This window comes from Echiichthys vipera (genome assembly GCF_963691815.1).
Source record: "Echiichthys vipera genome assembly, chromosome: 20".
Classification (NCBI taxonomy): domain Eukaryota; kingdom Metazoa; phylum Chordata; class Actinopteri; order Perciformes; family Trachinidae; genus Echiichthys; species Echiichthys vipera.
In genome coordinates, this window is record NC_139845.1 from 21128476 (window position 1) to 21149422 (window position 20947).

Sequence of the window (20947 nt, forward strand, 5' to 3'; positions counted from 1 at the left end):
ATACGTTTGCAAGCAGGGGGCATTTTGTGACTTTGCTCATGATGTTACACTAACATGATAAAGAGATAAATTATGTAGGAACCAGCCAATGGATGGTACACTTTTTTCCCCACAGGTGAACTGAAAGTCATCTAACAGAGAACACTTCCTTGTGTTTCCACTGTCTGGTATGGCTCTGTTTGACATGACTCCATTCTTTGGTACCAGTAGGATAGAACAGTGGAGTGTACAGCGTAGCTTTACTTGCTGTCTTCTTTCAAAATCTGGGTTGAGTGAAAAAAGAAATTTGACAGTACCGTGACTATTTAAATACGGAAGGTTTGTAGGTTTAAGAAGCTTTTTTGACGTCTGTGATCCCACGCGTTTTTTTAACTTCCTATTTTTGTCACATTACTGAAGCGCAATCTGCATAGAGAGCTTTTTTAACTGCATCTACATTGATTGATCTCAATTCGCCCAAAAAAGGAAGCTTGTCTAGGAAGACAGATTGTGGATTGGATGACAGAATGCTGACACGCTGCTCACATCTTGCTTAAACGAAAAGTATTTTCATTATATACAGTATATACCATATATATATATATATATATATATATATATATATATATATATAAACATACAGAGGCAAAATAATGCACAGGCTGGCCTAGGCAGCCCCCTAGGGCCCCCAGGTGTGCAGTGGCCAGACTATTTTATCTTTATCTTGCCTCCTATTGAGGGAAACATTAACAGTATTAAGTCTCTGATTAGATAGATATGGGACACCTTTACCCAATCAGCTGCCATCATGTGGCCGGGTTCATCAGGTCAGTTTTGTTGTCAAATGATTCGTCACTCACTATTACTACACAGTACCGCGACAAAATGTCAGAAAGGAAATGTGATTGTGACTGAAAGAACAACGGGACCAAGATCTACTAAATAAAATTCGTAAATTGACAAGATTTTTCAAGGTTGCGGACTCTTCTTCTGTTCTAGCTGGTGTTTTCTGATAAAGCATGATTAATAATGTGGGGGGCCCAAACAAACAGTAGCCTAGGGGCCCCTGACAGCATTAATCCACCACATATATATATATATAGTATCAGCTCAGCTTGCCTGGAACTTCCACTGCGGTGGTACAAACAAAACAGGTGCTATCCACGACGTTTGCTGATAGAAATGTGAAAACGGCCGCTCTGATGCGTCATGAACTGGACTGCTTGGTGGAAACACGACTTCTGTTGTCTGAGCAGCTCGGCTCTCCACCTACCTGGTTCTCGTGGTAAGGCTTGCGGTGATGAGAGGCACAAACGGCAAGGATGACGATCATAATCAGCAGAGCTCCGCACGAGGCCAGGATGGCGATCAGGGTTTTGTTATCTGTTGGTTTCTTTAAGTAGAGAACAAAAGAATGACTTGTTTTAACAATGTAGTGCCTGTTGGTGTCCTGATGCAGGAATCTGAACCACTAACCCTGCAAGTGTTTACATGTACAGGTTAATAGCCCTTACCCTGGTGATGTCTTCATAATACTGGTTTGCCAGGCTGGTTTTCACTGTAAGATACAATTTAATGTTGTTATTAGCAGAAAGACAATTCTGTTTACCTGACAAATATGGCCTTTCTAAAGGAGGGAGGTGCTTTACCTTTGCCATTTATCTCCACACAGTCAAACTGTATTTTGCCATTGTGGTGCTGCCATGTCAGGGTGCAGTTTCCATCTTGCAAATTCACCATCAGCCGCCTGCACACCTCCACCAGATCTTTCTCCTCGTCCTTCTGAAGGTCAAATGACACATCTGTAAGCATCTCTGTAAACAATAAATCCATTTCTACGTGTTATTCTGAGCTGACAGACCAGCGCCGAGCCTCTACCACACTGTCAGAGTTTGGACAGGAAGGTCAGAGGTGACGGTGGAGGTCATATCTTCCTGTGCTGGGATGTGTAGAATATTTTTGGTGCATTATGGAACGGCACAGCTGCGTAGGCAGTCAGAGAGAGAGAGAGAGAGAGAGAGAGAGAGGGTGAGTATATGAAAGAGGTGTGGGAACGAAGGAAACTAGTGAAAGGCAGGAAGGGTTCCCACTAAGACACTTTTTCCACCCTGTGCCTGGAATCTTTTTTTTATTTTTTTTTATAACAAGCTTCACTGCTTCCTGTCCTGTTGCTGGATCCGCCCAGAGACTCCTACAGAAGAAAGGGTTCATGGTTTTCTTTTCCACAGTTGTCATTTTTGAAGACTTTGGTCTTTGATTAGTTCTATTATCACTATTAGTCATATAAACTATCATTAGTCTTATAAATGATGGAAATTTGTAGCCATAAAAACATCATCACTAATAAATCTCATCACAGCTGTTATCACCACAACTCATCACTGATCATATTTACCACCATAATTATTATCATTGTCATATTCTATCACCTTAGCTGTGCTTGTTTCTACTATTCTGCAGTATTAACTGCCATAACATATGAGTCATATTCACAATACTATAGCTATTATTATAGTTACTGTTACTCTTTGGTTGCTTGCATCTCTGGAGAGATGGATAGAGAGATGGATAGTCTGTCTTTGTGTCTGTCTTTGTCTCTCTCTATCCATCTCTCTGTCTGTGTGTCTGTCTGTCTGTCTGTCCGTCTGTCAGTCTTTGTGTCTGTCTTTGTCTTTTCTCTCTTTCTCTCTCCTTTTCTTCCCCCCCAACCGGTGCAGACAGATGTCCGTCCTCCACAGAGCTGGGTCTGTCTGACATTCCTGTCTGTTATAGGGAAGGTTGTCGTTGCCACCGTACTCTACGGGGGAATTGTTGGGTCTCTGTAAATCATAAATAAGTCATAGAGTGTGGTCTGTAAAGTGTCCTGAGATAAATTTTGTTATGATTTGGCACTTTAAATGAAATTGAATTGAATTGATTCAGTCACTGCCAAGCTTCAGAAACGTATGAAGGACGTCACCGAGACTATGTCCATATTTGATACAGTCTATGGTCATGCATCGCAACTGATGTACGTAAAAGTCGTAGCACCTTAAAAGGACGCGGTGGTACAGTATTTTAAAAACACAAATCTTATTGTTCTTATTCTTCCTGCAGGATGTTACACAATTATACTCCATCTTTAAACTGAAGGAGCAAATGTCAGTGAAGAAAGGAATGGAAAGGGTGTGGGCCAGCCTGCCATGGACAGGACAATAGCAGAGGCTTGATGGGAGTCAGAGCAGGAACCGTGTTTATTATCACATGGATTGTTTGTGTGAATACAAATAGTCGGATGCCCGTAACTGATGTGAACTGTTAAACTGTAACTGTAGAAAAGTAAAGCGAAATCTTACCTCGTGTCCTTTGTTTAGAGAATACTGAAAGAATAAGTCAAAAGATATGCAGTCAGTCAAAACCATTTCTGTAATTCATCAATGTAAAGCCAAGCAAACACACAAGCTCTGCCCTCTGTCACAGTAGGTCTTACCAAAAATGTCTTTGGCTGAGCTGCTGTGATGATGGTGGTGATTGTGGTAGTGTGGGCGGTGGTGGTTTGTTGGTCCGTGGTTCCAGTATTAGCAGCAGGGGTTCCTGTTGCGGGAGGTACTGCCTTGGTCACTGTGGTGGGGATGCTGGTGGTCCCTGTGTTCCCTGAGGCCTGTGGGGCCCTTGATGCTGTCTGCACGTGGCTTGTAACCGTCACAGTTGTTTCCTCGGTTCCTTCAACCGAAAACAATAGGACAGCATTAAATGTATTGTCCCCTGATGCATACCTCTCTGAGCTGTTTGGCACACTTCATCAGTTCAGTCTAACCACATGTTCAAATAAAGTTACACGAAGAAATACTTTACTAAAATGTGATTCATGGCATTTACAACAGATTCTAATGAGGATTCAGAGAGTATTTAAACATCCACAGACACTTTTTAAACCACTCAACTGCATTCATCTGGATGTTTTTTGTTCCGAATAATTGTTGCTTTTGCCAATAAAAACACAAATCGGTTTATCCCAAACTTTCAAAAACACTCCTTTAGTTGACTTTACCGTGACTTAGTGCCTTTGCTAAGCTAATGTAAGGTCTCTTATTAGTTGAGTCTAAATGTGAGGCTTCAAATGGTCCAACATCTGGTCTGGTGTGCATTTTTGTTTGTGTCGCGAATTAAAGGACAATCCAACATAAATAATACACATCACACATTGGTATTGGATTTGCTCATACTAGACTGTATAATAGAGATGGATGTAGGTTCTGGGCCTGAAAAGTGAAACCAATGCTTAAGTGCCTTAAACCTGCATTCTTTCCAGCAGCAAGACTCTACTGGTTGAGTAGGAGTTTGGAAGAATGAGAAAATGAGCCTACTTCTCACTTGATTAATTACTTCACCAAACATTTACCTAATGAGTAGATGGCCTTAATCACTAGTTTTAAGACTTCTTCAATTCAACTCGATGATCATTTAGTAAATTATGGTCCTATTTAGAGTCAAATAGATGATAAAGCAGGGGATGTTTTAGGCGCGGCTACCTTGTGATTAACAGGGACAGGATAGAGGCTTAGTGAGATCGCTTACATATCCACGGCATTGTTTTTGGGTGTTTAATTCACTTCACCAAAGTAAGTTGTGACATTCTGGACACCTAATACGTCTTGTTCAGTGTTTGGTTGCACCTTGCTGACAAAGCACACATTAGCCAGCTAGCACAAGTGATTTTCAACAGACTCTGTGTCAACTGGACTTGAGCTGCCTGCTCACACTCTGACAATGATCCTCTGGACGACTCGCATCAGCTAGTTGAGAAATCATCAGTTTAGCTAAGAGCAGCGCTACAAACAACACCAGAGCACAGCCTGAAGCTGCTTGGTGCTCTGCCCCCCGTCCATATAAGGTCCAGTTTTAAAAAACAAACAAAATGGAGACGATGGACCTCCTTGCTTCAAGACGGTAGTCGACAAACCCGTGTATGACATCATGGTAGCTACATCCATCTCTTTTAAATAGTCTATTGTTCGTCTACCCTGTTTAACGTCAATGTTTGTATGTTGTAGCGTCTCTTTATCACCAGTCGGACACAGTTTTTATTCAATTGTTGTTGTGAGTTGCACCATTTGGGTTGACATTTAAATTTCTTTGTACTATATGTGATGGCAGTTAAGAGATTCTGATTCTGATCTGGACACTTGCCATCTGAGGCAGTTTCCAGTCTGATGCTTCTACTGGGCAATTGCCAACTGAGTGCAACTGGAATTCACTTAAGAATTTACAAGTGAAATTTCACATTTGTACATGGGCATTTCAATACGTCTAATTAGATCACGAAAGTGGCAAGAAGAAGCAGTAAGAACGTTTGGGGAACACTCAGCCTTAGCGGCTCAGGTTGTGGTAGGCAACCTACCAAGATAGGTAAGATTTGACAGTATTTTTTGGAGTTGTTGAAGCATATCATTTTTATTTTGAATGACTGAAGCAAAGTCCCAGATATGGTGACAGCATTGATGTTTATTTAAAAGACCAGCAGCTCCCAGTGTTTACAGCAAGGACATCCGGGTGTCCGAGTAGAGCCAAGGGTAGCACACAGCTAATTCACCGTTATTAGCATTCTTTTGTCAACTCTTGTAAGGCCGTTAAAAGGATAATTTGTTACAACGATAAGAAGTCAGACTTTAGTTGTACACTATTAAATTAACTTAAAACATTACACCATGATTTATATTTGTAGTTTAAACAAAAAGGTTTGATAGAATTTAGCAAAACAATATCCGACTGGTGACAGATGGAAGTTAGCTTTAAGCTAACCTTAATAGGAATATTTATGTTTAATATTGCACGTGGTCAATAACAAATTAATAAAATAATGGATAAGAAAAGAAAAGAAAATGTCGGCGGACTGTGGACTCCCTCATCCTTATGGAAAAAAAACTGGTCACGCAAATGTTTGGCTGTAAATAACTGATAGGTTATTTGAGAGTCTTTGACCTTTCATTTTGTAGCCATCAGGCCAATGGCTGCAGACTGCTACTGTAAGTTTAATCAAAATTGAACACTTGTTGTCCAGTTGGAGGGTCTAAGGACAGAGTGTTTTGCATGCTGTACAGATTGTAAAACCCTTGAGGCAAATGTGGGATTTGTGATATTGGGCTATATAAATATAACAGACTTGATTTGACCCTGTCATACTGTATCTATTTTTTATTTGCAAGATTCAATTCAATGAAGTGTTTTGGTTGAGTAACGTCCTCTAAATGTTTGAATGAACACTGGATCACTCCCGTCAGGTGTGTTGTTTTCATGTACACAGGGGATTCCCAGGGGAACTTACCTCCTTTGTTGTCCTGACTCGTCTTTGTGGTGAAGGTAGTCGGAGTTATGGACTGTGGTCCTGGCGTAGAGGCATCTGTTGAGACCTTTGTGATCATGGTTGTCCCCACATTGCCAGGCGCTGGGGTCCCAGAGGTTTTACTGGGTACAGGGGCCCCAGTTGGCAGTGTGGCAGGATTCGGGAATACCACTGTACTGCTGCTGTCAGCTGTTGCAGCTGGAGCCATGGTCTTTGGTGGGCCGGGGGTAGCAGCAGCAGGAGTGGCGACTTTACTCACAGTAGAGGCAGCTCCGGAGATGATAGTGGGAGCTGCTGGTGGGTTGTTTGTAATAGGGGGTCCCTGTGTTTGGGTGGGGGTTGGCTTTTCTGCTGGCTTGGATGTAGCAGCCACCGTAGTAGCAGGTAGGGTAGCAGTTGGCTTTGCAGGTGTTGGTGCCTGCGTAGATTCATATTTCTTACCGGAATCGACGGTTGTTGGTACTACAGTTGCGCCAACAACAATTACACCTCCCTTGCTGGCAATAGTTGTCCCAGTCACAGATGTGCTACCACCAATTGGCACAGCCGAGGGCACCAGCGTGACGGAAGGAGACTTATTCGTCACAGAAGTAGCAGTGGCATCATCTGAACAAACGCTGTAGAACAGTAAGCCTAGGGAGAGAGAAGCATGGTTATTAGGTACAGCACACTGCAAAATGGGTAATATAAAAATGATGACAGTAGCAACGCTTTACCTAAACCTGTATTGATTGATTTTGTGGCCACTTGGGGGCAGAATTTTTGTTAATGAAAACAGCTGGTGTTGGAAACAAGGTGAGATATAATATATTGTATGACATACTGTATATGCCCCTATATCAAGAGAGATGTTACATATAAGGTGACTATTATCGTATATGAAGATATAGTTTTGTTGTGTATATGTATTACTACTGGATCTAACCGCCGCCTTCGATACAGTAGACCATCACATTTTATTAGATAGACTGAAGAACCTGGTCGGCCTCTCTGGTACTGTCCTTAACTGGTTCATTTCTTACCTCACAGATCGACACTTCTTTGTAAGTATGGATACATGTTCCTCAGAAACCCACAAAATAAAGTGTGGTGTTCCCCAAGGGTCAATTTTAGGTCCAACTCTTTTTAATCTTTACATGCTTCCCCTTGGGGACGTCATCAGGAGGCACGGCATCAGCTTTCATAGTTATGCTGACGATACGCAACTGTATATCGCTGTGTCTCCCGATGACACAGGACCTATTGATGTCCTTTTTAACTGCATTTTAGATATCAAGACATGGATGGCAGGAAATTTCCTACAGCTCAACCAGGACAAAACAGAGATTTTACTCATTGGTCCTGAGGGCCAGAAAGAGAAACTTTTACCAAAGTTACAGAAATTGAAACTATCACAATCTGTAAAAAATCTGGGTGTGATTTTTGACTCTGAGCTCAGTTTTATTCCATACATTAAAAATATAACAAAAATAGGTTTTTACCATCTTAAGAACATAGCCAGAGTCCGCCCGTTTCTCTCTCAGGCCAGCACGGAGGTGCTGATGCATGCTTTTATCTCTTGTCGTATAGACTACTGTAATGCCCTGCTCTCTGGCCTTCCCAAAAAGAGCATTTCGAATCTACAATTATTACAAAACTCAGCTGCACGACTGCTGACAAGGACCAGAGGGCGGGAGCACATAACACCAGTTTTAAAGCTGCTGCATTGGCTCCCCGTTCGTTTCAGGATTGATTTTAAAGTTCCTCTACTAGTTTTTTAGGGTCTTAATGGTCTTGGGCCCTCTTACCTATCTGATTTGCTTTTACCTTATCGGCCGACGCGGACCCTGAGGTCCTCCGGCACCGGCCTTTTAATCATACCACAGGTTAGTTCAAAAAAGCCCGGGGAGGCGGCTTTCAGTTATTATGGGCCCTGACTGTGGAACAGCCTGCCGGAGAGCCTCAGGGTCGCGGAGACTGCTGAGGTTTTTAAAAAGAGGCTTAAGACCCATCTTTTTAACCAGGCTTTTAGTTAATTGATTTATTTTAGGCAGTGCTAATCAGAGCACGTTTTATCCTTTTTTACTGTTTTAATCTCTGTGTTTTAGCCTTCATGCTTTTATTTACATGTCTTATGCTCTTATGCTTTTATCTTCTATTTCACGTTTTAGCCTCTATGCTTTTATGCTTTTATGTTTTAGTCCCTCGTTTTTAGCCTCCACTGTTAAGCAACAGTTTTTAATCTCCAGTGTTTCCTCAGGGGGCCTGCCAGTTTGGGAGTTGTCTCTGATCTTGGCCGCGGGGGGTGCTGTCCCGTGGACGGTTCCGGCCCGGGCGGCTAGAGGGCTCTGCACCTTGGTGCGGAGGCTCCTGTCTACTCGGGTTGGGGTGGTCTCTGTGGCGGTGCTCCCTGTGACCTTGGACTGGGATCTCTCCCGATGTGGTTGGCCCCCCAAAAGGTAGCTTCCTCTAGACTCCTCTGTACCTCAGGTCTCGCTGCCCGGCCATGTCTCTGTAGTGACAGCTAGCGTTGGTGTAGGTGTGAGTCTGTGTATCTGTGTGCCTGCATGGCTGTGTATGTGAATGTGTGAATGAAGGTATATACATTTGTGTATGTCTCTGTGCATGACTGTGGGAGGGTTGGGTTCTTTTAACTTTCTTCTCCTGATTTTATTTGATGTTTCTCTTTTTCTGTACATCTCTGTAAGGCACTTTGCGATACTTTTCTGTGTGAAAAGCGCCATATAAATAAAGTTTGATTTGATTTGATTTGATTTGATTTGATTTATGAAACATATGAATATGATTCATTTTATATGGCATTTATATGTTACAACCGTATATGTCGACAATATGCGTTTATTCCATATATTTAAGTTTATGAAAACAACATATGTACAAAAAACTGATTTCCAACATATGTTTTTCTAAACATTTTTCTTTTATATTTGAATATATTAAAAGTATATATATATATACACATATAACTAAAAAATCGCAGTCAATGCTCGTGCTCGTACATGTGCATCCATGCTTTATTAAAGCCCACCTCTCTCAACCAGGCTGTGACTGGGAAGCGTGCCGTGCCTAGGAATGGAACCGTTGCACTCACACTGGTCAAACGAACTAGACTTTAGCTGTCATTCGTGCTTGGGCACGGTACGGATGGACAGTGTGAGTAGACCCTTAGAGAGTTGGTAAAACTCTCTGTCCAGAAATATAATGTAATGCACATTGTATTTCTTCATGATATCATTGCTTCAAACTTGTCAAATGGTTTGTGTGTTTTTTCAGAGTGCTTATAGACACTACAGGAGACTGAACCAGAAGAGTAAAGATGTGCATCCTAAAACTGTACAATGAGCTGAAAATGCGAAAACTCTATGAAGAGCTAGGGGGAACTGTAAAGTGATATTTCTGCGTGGGTTTATTACTACAACCACCTCCTTCCATATTTCACATGACCCATTGTTAATATACAAACACTGATAAGTGCAGCTTAAATTGATCTATTTTTTAATAGTCACAGTCAAAGCTGGAGCACTCTGAAGTCTGAGCTACTGAAGTCTGAGCTACGTTGACCCCCTGCTCCTGGATTTCCTGCGGTTTGGACAGCTGTAAGCTTCAGCCACGGCCCTCCATCTTCTTCTGTTCCTCTATTTATAGGGACCAGGACAGGATGCTGCACACAATAAAGTTGGAAACACCACACCCACGACCACGGCCCATTTGGACTGCACCGCGAACAATTCTCTTTTCTGACTTCACAGACAGAAAACAATGGCCTTACACACACACACACACACACACACACACACACACACACACACACACACACACACACACACACACACACACACACACACACACACACACGTAGCCATTCTACATGGCATGTACATTATGTAATATTTCCTCAGATGATCATAATGGTGTTTTAACGAGTTGGAGCTGACGTTTTACGTTCCTGAATGTGTTTTGCTTAACTTCCAGACAGCCAGTCATAATGCAAATCAACTATGAGACAAAGACAGACATACTTTCATATCACATTCATGCAGTCTGTATTAATGTACCACACAATTATTAGGGGACTTTCAACAAAGGCATAAAGATAACTGTGATATAGAGTAGATCACCTATTTTAAACTGATCTGAAGCCTCTGCTTGTTGTTTTAACGTCTACACCAGGAGTCAGCCACCTTGGTCACTGGTGCCACCATTGGCACATGACAGCGTAACCAGTGACACACTAGAGCATGGGTGTCAAACTGATCCAGTAAAGGGCTGTGTGGCTGCAGGTTTTCATTCCAACCAAGCAAAAACACACCTGGTTCAACAAATCAACTGTGTGAAGACGATTCAGGTGATTGAGTAAGTCGAGTCAGGTGTGTTCTTGCTTGGTTGGAATGAAAACCTGCAGCCACAGCGACTCTTTACTGGATCAGTTTGACACCCATGCACTAGAGCAACAAGTGTGCAGGAAATGTTTTGGTAAATATAGTGCTTTCTCTTCCACATGCCAAATGACCTCGTTCACAGCTATTGGCAGGTGCACTGCCTGTTACTTAGAGTAGTTTGACTGACTTTTTCTGAGTGATGTCCAAATGAGGCTTCATGAAGCATTTTTCTTTACTTTATGAAGCCACTAGATGAAACTCTTGGTTTAAAGGAAAAAGGCTCAAGGACGGGTAATTCAGAGTGCTTCCAACCCTGTGTTGAACACAAAAATACTTCATATAGCGTCATGAAGCTTTCGTTTGGACAACACTACCTTTTTCCCCATCTACACTTGCTAAGGCCCACCCTACTCTGTCTCCACCCTACTCTGTCTCTTGACTCCTGCTCTACGCTGTGTATGTGATAAAAAAGGTTCAGCCAGGAAAAAACACCAACATGGGGCAAATATACAACAGATCCAGATGAGTTGTATTATGTATTATTTAGTGAAACCACTTAGCACTGAAACAACAATGCATGTACAGAACATGCCTCTTAAACAGTACCATATTTTAACATACACCATTTCAATGGTCGTAGCAATGCCACGTTCCTTTTGCCATATAATGTGAATGGGAAATACATTAGATAGGATAAGGCAAAAATTGTTTTGTCTTATTGTAAACAAAGGGCACAGAAGGACCAAGATCAACATTTTGTTAGCTCTCTCAGTCTCTCAATGATATCCCTACCCTGACTGTGGCTATCAGCTCCAAGGTCATTGGTTGCTACTGGCACTAAATCTTTAAAAACTAGTCACAAATACATAGTTTTGTCTTCTTTTTTTCAAGCCTCTGTAATTTTCTTAAGCAGCTGGTCACTGGAGCTTTTATCAAACGTTACTCAGACAGGAGGAAATAGTGCATTTGTTGGGAACTATTTCCAGCCGTGGATGAATCCATATTTGGTGCTAGTGAGTATTTGTGGCAGCAGACGGTGTGTGTGGAACTGAGTCAAAATAAAGTGAGTGTAAGTTCATGGTAATGCAGGAACATGTTACCAGTGCAACAGTGTGGCTCATTGATGCTTTTTAAGTAGTTTTTGGACATCTGTGGAGCTCTAGAGGAAGACAATATATACTCATGGGATTTGTTGACATTAAGAAAAAATGTATACTATTTCTCCTAGTAGATGCCAATTCACATGTACAACAGCCTGAACCTATGGCAGAAAAACCTCCAGTCAGCAGAAGTCCATGTATTCTTCCTTCTGTTTTACAAGAATCTCTGAAAACTTAAGACAGGTTCATACTCTCATACTGGGTTAAATCAAATGTTCAGCTTGTGAGGCTTTACCGCTGACACTTAACACAAACAAAATCTTCCTGCAAACCACTCAGGATATTCTCATGAGCTTCTCCGGCCATAATTCCCACAGCATGTGAACGCAGCATTAGGACGGTGTCGGGAGCTTGCAGATAAGGTCAAGTGGAGACTGGTAGAGCCAAGCCTGTCCTTTCTCTATCAAGCACGGACACATTGCTTATCAGACCTCCGCCTGCTGCCATAAACACTGGTACTAAGAGCTTTAGTGTTCTGGTCTACAGAGCAGGTGTGGCTCGCTCCTCTGAGGCTTTCGGACACGATATAAGATTTGATTCATGAGGGATGTCTGACCCTGAACCTGTTGTGTTCAATGTTTTCAAGCAGAACACACAGATAGGAGTTGGGGGCAAGGTGTATTTCAGCTGCACTGGGTTCTGCTGTTTACTGCTATTAGGACCATTCTACAGAATCTGTTCCTTTTCTGTCCCCAGGGCATTTCATGCATGAATATGAGTATTATACATTATACAGCAGCATCCAGATAGGTGTCCTGCACTTTGTCCTGATTGTAAATTGAAGACATGATGTAAAACATCAATAAAAAACTAACTAAAACACTGAAAAACTAGCCCTGTAACACTACACTTCTATAACACAGAATCATATATATATATATATATATATATATATATATATATATATATATATATATATGAATTGTATTATAGTGTGACTCTAGTTCCAATTTAAACAGAAAATATAAAATTATCTAAAATTCCTAATACATTATGCAGTAGTATACATCTGTGAATGGTATTATAGTGTGACTCTAGTTCCAATTTACAAAGTTCATAATACATTAGTTAAAATAGATATTTTAGTCGTGGCTCCAGGTTTTTATCCTGAAACATTTCTGCCTCTAAAACATTTCACAAGTCACAACTCAAAGTATCATCATCTGAAGGCCACAGGAACCAAAACTAAGTTCTCTCGCTCTTTCTTACATGTTTGGGCTATATTGTAATTATAACTGAGAAGGACAACATCGACTTTTAGTCCTGTTACATAAATCATTTCTTAGATGTTATTATATTTGTTGCTATTAGTATTTATGTGACTACATTTCATGTATTTGCTAAAGCTCTGCTAAAAACTCAGTCCTGAAACTTTCAGTCGTGTTACTCATAGTATTTGTCTTTTAGAAACCAATGCAACAAAAAGAATGGCCTGAAATCGACCATTTACACACTTTGAGTAGTTAAACAAGTGTTATTAGATACAGTGCTGGGGGGGAGAAAAAGGAGTTCAATTTTGAGCCGTTACGGCGCCAAATGTGCAGTGGCGTGGCCCTTTATCAGCAACAGGTATGCAACAAACATAAACTTTAAGCTTTTTAGAAATATATTGATATCCGTGGATCCCCCCTCATCTTTTCCAGCATTACATCACAGAGGCCAAGAGGAATTTAGGCTGGGGCTCAGTGTGTTTTTCCACAGATGATGCATGGCTGCAGATTGACTCAGTAAGTTATTGCAGTGAGCGACTCTTTCCTGCTAACCACGCTTCAGTCAGTCACTCTGTGACCCCCCCCCCCACTCTTCCTCCCCCAGGTGTGGCGTCTTGGTTCGTGTGACCTCCACTGACCTGAGCTGTCACTGACGCATCTGTTTCTTTGCGGCCGACAGCGCCGGCTAATTCCCACTGTTATCAGTACCAAGGCTGTTTTTACCTCACCCACTCATTCCTCACCACACAAGCACACACACACACACACATACACACACACTAACACGCACCACCTGCAGTCTGTCAAATCCCCATGCACGGCCTCCCTCTCAATTCAACATACACTTACAATAACTTTGAGGATAACATCACCACAACAGCAGCAAACCTCAGACAGACACAGATCGTTGAGCAGCTAAACAGACAGAGGCTGCAAACTGATGCATTACTTACTCAATATCGTTCAACATACTTTTGTTTCAATACTCAGGGTGTTTGATTTTTGACACACTGAGCTGTCATCACCATGTCACTTCCTGAGGGCCTCTTTGCCAGTTGGAGATGTGTAATTATGGTAACATCAACTTCAGATGATGCTTCACTTATTGGAAAAGCTATAGACCTTTGATAGAAGATAGCTAGCTGCTCATGGCGGCCCGAAGTTCGAAAGCAGAGATACATTTTTTTTATTGTTATATGCTAGTATTAGACTATTCGTGTGTATGTGTCATTAACAGGCGGCAGACTTATAGCGCGCAGCTGTGCACACTTGTAAAATAATGGTTATTAATTATGCATGTGAATATTCTCATTTGTCCAGGTCATCGTTATCCCCAAAGAAATTTAAGTTTTTTAGTTTCTTTATTATGAACAGCACACTATATATGAGTAATAACAACAACTTTTTTTTAAATCTTAATCCACTTTTTAAAGATTTTCATAGAAACATATAGATGTCATGCAACAATTGTGTGTTCACAGATTTCACTTCCCCCAAAGTGGCTTCAGGTTAAAATATAATGAGCAAAATGAAACAGGTATGAGCCGGGATCCTAGGGCAATTGCATATATAATTAAATCACAGAAATAAACTAGTGTAAGTAGATAATAAATAAGTTGATAATAGAATAGAATAGAATAGAATAGAATAGAATAGAAAAGAATAGAATAGAATTACTTTAATGATCCCAGACTGGGAAATTATTTTGTAACAGCAGTAGTGGGTCAGCAAATAAAAACTTTGTACATAAGTTACACATTACTTTGAAAAAAGTACAATAGTATTTCCAACAGTGCATATTACCCCCAGATATGAAGCGTCCTATATTACTGGGATATTTCACAAAGCGAGAGTAGTTGTTTGACCTCTATCCGTGCTTTGTAAAAACCCTCTCCTGACCCTGAACTTTATGACCTCTGTGACCTCAGCCTGCTCACTGCCTACATCTGTGTGACAGTGTGGAGCTCATTTCTACTTAACCTGTCCTTCCACACTGTGCTATGGTCCTGTTGTTGTGCTGTTTGTCTCCTCTGTGACCTGCTCCAGAGGACTGGGAGGGTCAGACAGCCGAGGGTGTGAGAACCGACCTGCTGTCCTTTCCCTGGCTCTTCTTTTGACTTCTTGGCTCGCTTCAGTGACAGGAAACACTTGTGTTGATTTGGGCCTGTGTATGTGTGTGTGTGTGTGTGTGATTTCTAATTTTGTAATGAGTGTTACCTTAAAGACTTAAGTTGGTCTTGTGCCAGTTGTTTCTATTGTTCTCACTTGGGTAAGCGAAGTTTGTCTGCAGCGGTGACACTTTATAATACAGCTACTTACTGTGTAATTATTATTATATAAATAATTACTTACGGTGTAATATTGTCGCATGGATCTGTACATATACGGGTTCCTCCTGGTACGTAAATGTAGGAACAAGGGAGTAACATTGGGACTTTTAGCGGAAAGGAGAAATGTCTTATGCTTTAAGTATTTAAAAAGTATGTGTACTAAATATCTATAGGGTATTTTAGAGGACTGAAGAAATGACTTGCACTGTAAGTCGTTTTTAAGCACTGGATACTTTTGGGGTTAAGAAGAAATGACTTATTACACAGTTGTGTGCTGTCTCCGATTAAGTCTTCTCTATTCTACTATAAGTACTATGTATCAACAGGGGGCAGCTGGATAATGAAGTTTGCATTGTTCTTGTGTTTTATTGTGTATAATATATAACTTTCTTATATATATATATATATATATATATATATATATATATATATATAGAAGAAAGTTATATATTACACACAATAAAAGTACTAACTCCGAGTAAGTCTTGACAAAAGACTACCGGTCTGTTAAGTCTAATGTAACGCACTTTGAAAATGGGTCCATATTTCTGGGCCCAATCCGGTCCAAGCCTCGTATTTCTACAATGCCTCAGTGTTGTGTTCCCGGTTGTTTGAACAGATCTGAATTAAAAACAACAACGTAATTGTCATTCTCCCTCTTTCCTATCGTTGAAAAGGTGTCTCACTGTGGAAAGAAGTGATCGTAATTGTTCACATGTTCGGCCCTTGTTTTTTGTTTTGTTCAACGGAGCGTTTGGACGAGGAAATGGTATTTTGAAAGTGTGTTCAGTCACACATAACAGCCCCGTAAGTATGGTGTTACAACATATTACCGTTTTGGTAGCACATCCCACTGCTGTGAAATAAGTCATTTCTTCTTTCCTCTGAAATACCCTGCAGACACCAAGTAAAGACTAAAATTACACTACAAGTCATTTTTCATTTCAGTTAAAAGTCACAATTGTTAAATTAAACTAAATGTTACAAAGTATCATTAAAAACAAAATAAAGTGATAAAAAAAAACAGCCTGAAGAAGTGATTCTAAATAATAATAATAATCAATCAACATGAGTTGATTTTTAAAAGTCCATTTATCAATCATGTTTACTTATGGCGCTAACAAGCCTCCAGAGAAAGCAGGGCTTCCACAGGTTTCACCAGGAAAAGGAACATTTGTGCCAGAAAGTATAACATGTCCTCCCATTCGTCCACCCTCGGTGACCTGATCTTAAGCTGATCCCATAGTGAACCTGCGGAGCGTGACTGTGCTGAGCCTGTATTCACTGAGACTAAGTGGAGGTCCAGAGGAGGTCAAAGGGGGCTCTCTGTCTCCCTGCCCTCTCCACAGGGGGTTCCACTGTTTGCGGTTCAGTGTGAGAACCACCATCCGTACGCACTGCACTGCACTGCACCGCACTGCACCGTACGGACTTTAACATGGAGAGGTTAAGAATGAAGAGGAAGAAGGACAGGGGACAGATTTAGTGCTCTCTGCCTGAGCAAATACGATTCATATCAGAGGTATCATCCATTGGTGAGGTCCCACAGTGACTTTGGATGATAAGGTCAAGGCACATTTACCAAATACGTTGTCTTCTCACTATGAAGACTCCATAAATAGCTAAAGTTCCTGGCTAAGAGTGTCCTGTTCACGTTAAAGACTTGAACAGGAAAATAAAAAATAAAAGCTTATAAGAACAATCCACGAAGCTGCTGAAGCCAACTTTTACTGAGAGTTTGGGAAGAAGTCTAGAGTTAAGAAGTCTGAGCTTCTCATCTGATTTCATTTTCCCTGAATTTTATTTGACCTGTGTTCTTACATCTACTTCATATATATTTAACCTAGAGTTTATTGTTTACTGTTTTTTTCTGGATTTACTTAGCTAAGAGTTTATTGGTTATCTTATACTGTATTTGTTTTATACCTCCCTCATGCTTTTTAAGCTGCTGGAAACTCAATTTCCTTGCAGGAGTTCATCCCAAAGGATCAATAAAGAGAAGTCTAAGTCTAAGTCTAAGTCTCTAAGAGGGAGGATGGGGTCGACCTTTTTGCTATGGATGATGTCTTATGTTTTATTAAACTGTGATTGGCTGTTTTAAACAATAAGATAATCCTTTACTAGCCCCACAGTGGGGAAATGTCCAGTGTTACAACAGCAAAAGAGGATGGTGTAAATAAGAAAAACATCAATTAGGATAAATAGCCTACAGTATATAGTATATAATACTATAGTATAACAGTACAAAAGCTAACAATAAAAAGTGAACAGTAAAAAGGCAAGTTAACAGTTAAAAAGCAACTAAATCCGTAAAACAGACAAGTAACAGTAAAACACAAAATATGATCAGTAAAGTAAGATAAGTCAGTGTCAGTGAATTCTTGATAGAAATACTGTAAGAGGTGTGTTTAAATCAGATGCTTGAACATGAAACAGAGAGTCATATAGACTCCTGACTAGTCCAGCATACAGTATGTGCAGCTTATTCTCAAGATCCATTCAAGTCAAGCAAGTTTATTTGTCCCAGAGGGGCAATTCAATGCAGTTAACAATTAACACTTATCAGTGGAAGAAGCCTCGTCATGATCACACTACAATAACCATGATGACAGAGAGAGGTGCAAACAACAACAGCTTTCACTTCTTGTCCAATTTGTGCATGAAAGGAAGGACGTTATTAAAGGAAAATGCAGAGTCGGGATAACTGCGAAAGACAACCGCTAACAGCCGTTTAAGGATTGTTTGTGATGTGTGAGTCCTCGTGACAGATTTAGAAGCCGCTTTCAGCACTAAAACACTTTGTGAAATACTAATACTACTAATAGTGCTTATCATAGTTGTAATATTAGGACTGACATGCCCATTGTTTAAAGAGTTACTCCTAAATCAGCAGGTTAAGATGTTTTGGGAACGAGTTCCAGTTCATCTCAAAGGTGGTGTGGTTGAGGTTAGTCAAATCTACAACCACACGGGGGGATTTGGTGCACACACATATTTCTGCTATGGAACTAACTCCATACAGTGTAGCCGTACTGAAAAGATCTACATGCCCCATCCTAAAAACTACAGGGGGTGGACAAAATAAGAGGAACATCTGACTCTGAACATAAGCAACACAAGGGCAGCTCCGACTGATCCTTGTATTAAGATCACATTATGTTGTCAGACGGTCATGTTAGTTCAGTTTCATGGCTCTATTTGTGTGTGTGTGTGTGTGTGTGTGTGTGTGTGTGCGCTGAGCCAGTTATCCTTCCAGCTTGCCAGGCATTCGAACTGTTACCACGGATTGATGTGCGCCTGAGCATGAACGTGCACTGTGCCGGCCAAACGGAGGAGAGTAAATAAATAAATGTAGCTGTCGCTCCAGAGCACTGGTCGGACAAAGCTGCCCCGTTAGCTCGGTGACAGCCCACACAAAGGCCCCTCTGGCTCCACGTGCGGCCATGCAAGAATGGACTACGCCCTCACCGCGGACCCCCGCTGCAGACAGGGTCTTTAAGGGTTTCAGCTGCCCCCATCCTTGTCCCACTGAAAGGCAATTCAGCTCCCTATGGGACTGGGGGTGGGAAAGGGAAGGGAAGGGAAGGGAAGGGAGGAGTCTTTGCTTTACATTGTGCGCTCCAGTGAAGGGAGGTGAGGAGCTGTGAATTTAAAAACACGCGGTGGGAATAAAAGAGAGACAAGTGAAAGGGAGGAGAGAAGGAAGGAGGGGTGAGATGAGAGAAAGTGAAGAGGGGTTTGAGACACCGTAAATCTACAGCCACATGGAAATGAGTGACCACACACACACACTGACACACACACACACACACACACACACACGCTAACACTCGCACCCTTGCACACATTATGCACAAACAACACACTCCCTGTCCTTGGAGACCAGACTGGTATGTGTGTTTATACGAACTGTGGGGTGCGCTGATGGTAAAAGTTCACTGTCAGAGCTCCGAAATCCCCCCATTACATACACACACACACACACACACACACACACACACACACACACACACACACACACACACACACACACACACACACACACACACACACACACACACACACACACACACACACACACACACACACACACACACACACACACACACACACACACACACACACACACAGCTAATGGAGCAGCAGCAGTTTTCTGTTTTCCTTAAACCTGAGATGTGAGGGGAGTTCACACAAAGTGATGAGGCAGATGAACAGAGTGCTGAGAAAGTTAAGGAGCAAAAGATGAAGGGAGGAGAGGAATGAGGAGGCTCTGGAACGACGGAGAGGAGGAGGAGGAGGTGAGTGAAGGTCCATGACAGTACCAGCCACAGGCCTGATAAATGGACACCTGGGTGTGCAGCGTGGCATGCTGGGTAGAGGGAGGGAGTGTGAGGTTACAGTAGAGGTGAAGGCGAGCGGCTCTTTATCTGCACCATCAGACAGTGATGAAATGCTCGGCTTTACAGAGAGCAGGGGTTCCTCCACATGCCAGCCGTGCCTGGCCTTTAAAAACAAGATCCACTGCATCTGGACACACGGTTCCTAAAAAGGCTGCCTTGGACCTTCACGAGTCCTCCAGGGAGGTCAGGAATGCGCCTTGCATTTCCAAGGGGTTTGAATGGTAGAATAACAGAATAATGAAAGCAGGTGTTAGTCTTTGCTAAGTTCTCTTCCTCTATGGCTGGGGTGTCCAATCCTGGTCCTGGTGGGCTACTGTCCTGCAGGTTTTAGGTTTCTCTCTGCTCTAAAACACCTCATTCTAATGATGTGCTCCTTATCAAGCAGCTGAAGCTCGTCACAGGTTTGAAAATCGTTATAATCAGGTGTTTTAGAGCAGGGGAAACCTAATGGTGCGGTCCAGTTGTAATCGAAAGTCACGATTTCCAAACTCAGAGTTGGAACTTTCAACTGGAACGACCCCCGACGTCGGATTTCCAACTTAGAAAGTCGGACGATCCACACAACCCCGAGTTGACATTTAAAGATGGCTGCCCCAGTTTTAAACAGTAAAGAAGCTCCTGTAATAATCCTCTTATTAACACTTTTTACCATTTGTTTTCACAATTAGTCAGCCATATACATAGTGTTGTTAGATGTATATATATGAAAATGGTGTCACAGTGTAATTTACATTTTTCATGTGTATATGCAAACCCTAAAGCAGACCGTGCTAACAACGGCTAACTGTAGCCTGGTAGTTTCAGCCGGTGTTCTTTTCTGACTTTGTAACTGAAATGCTGATAACTCGGGTGTGATATTATTCACAGCTCCGACCTCCGACATCCAAGGTCAATGGAACGCACCATAAAACATGCAGGGCAGTGGCCCTCCAGGACCTGCATTGGGAACCCCTGCTCTATGGCATCAATTCTGCTCTAAATCAGCAGAACCTCACCAACTACAAATAATAGTTATTGCCAACCATTTTCCAAAACAAACCCGGTTTGAGATTAACTGCTTTCACATATTATTATGCGGTATCTGGTAGCAGGGACTAAAAAACTTTCCTTCCCCATAACAACAAACAGCAGTGTTTTGTCTGGACCGATTTAAAAACTATCTCTGA

General features: G+C 41.6%; 1 protein-coding gene across 1 annotated transcript in view; it reads right to left on the reverse strand.

The window, feature by feature from the left end:
* The window catches only part of podxl (podocalyxin-like), a 32712-nt gene that overhangs the window by 5025 nt on the left and 6740 nt on the right, over positions 1-20947 (reverse strand). Inside the window, exons 2-7 of the mRNA XM_083934729.1 lie at positions 6284-6934; positions 3449-3681; positions 3315-3338; positions 1629-1761; positions 1494-1537; positions 1253-1372 (exon numbers count right to left, since the gene is read on the reverse strand). Of these exons, the coding sequence (XP_083790855.1) occupies positions 1253-1372; positions 1494-1537; positions 1629-1761; positions 3315-3338; positions 3449-3681; positions 6284-6934 (1205 nt within the window). The remainder of the gene's footprint in view (positions 1-1252; positions 1373-1493; positions 1538-1628; positions 1762-3314; positions 3339-3448; positions 3682-6283; positions 6935-20947) is intronic.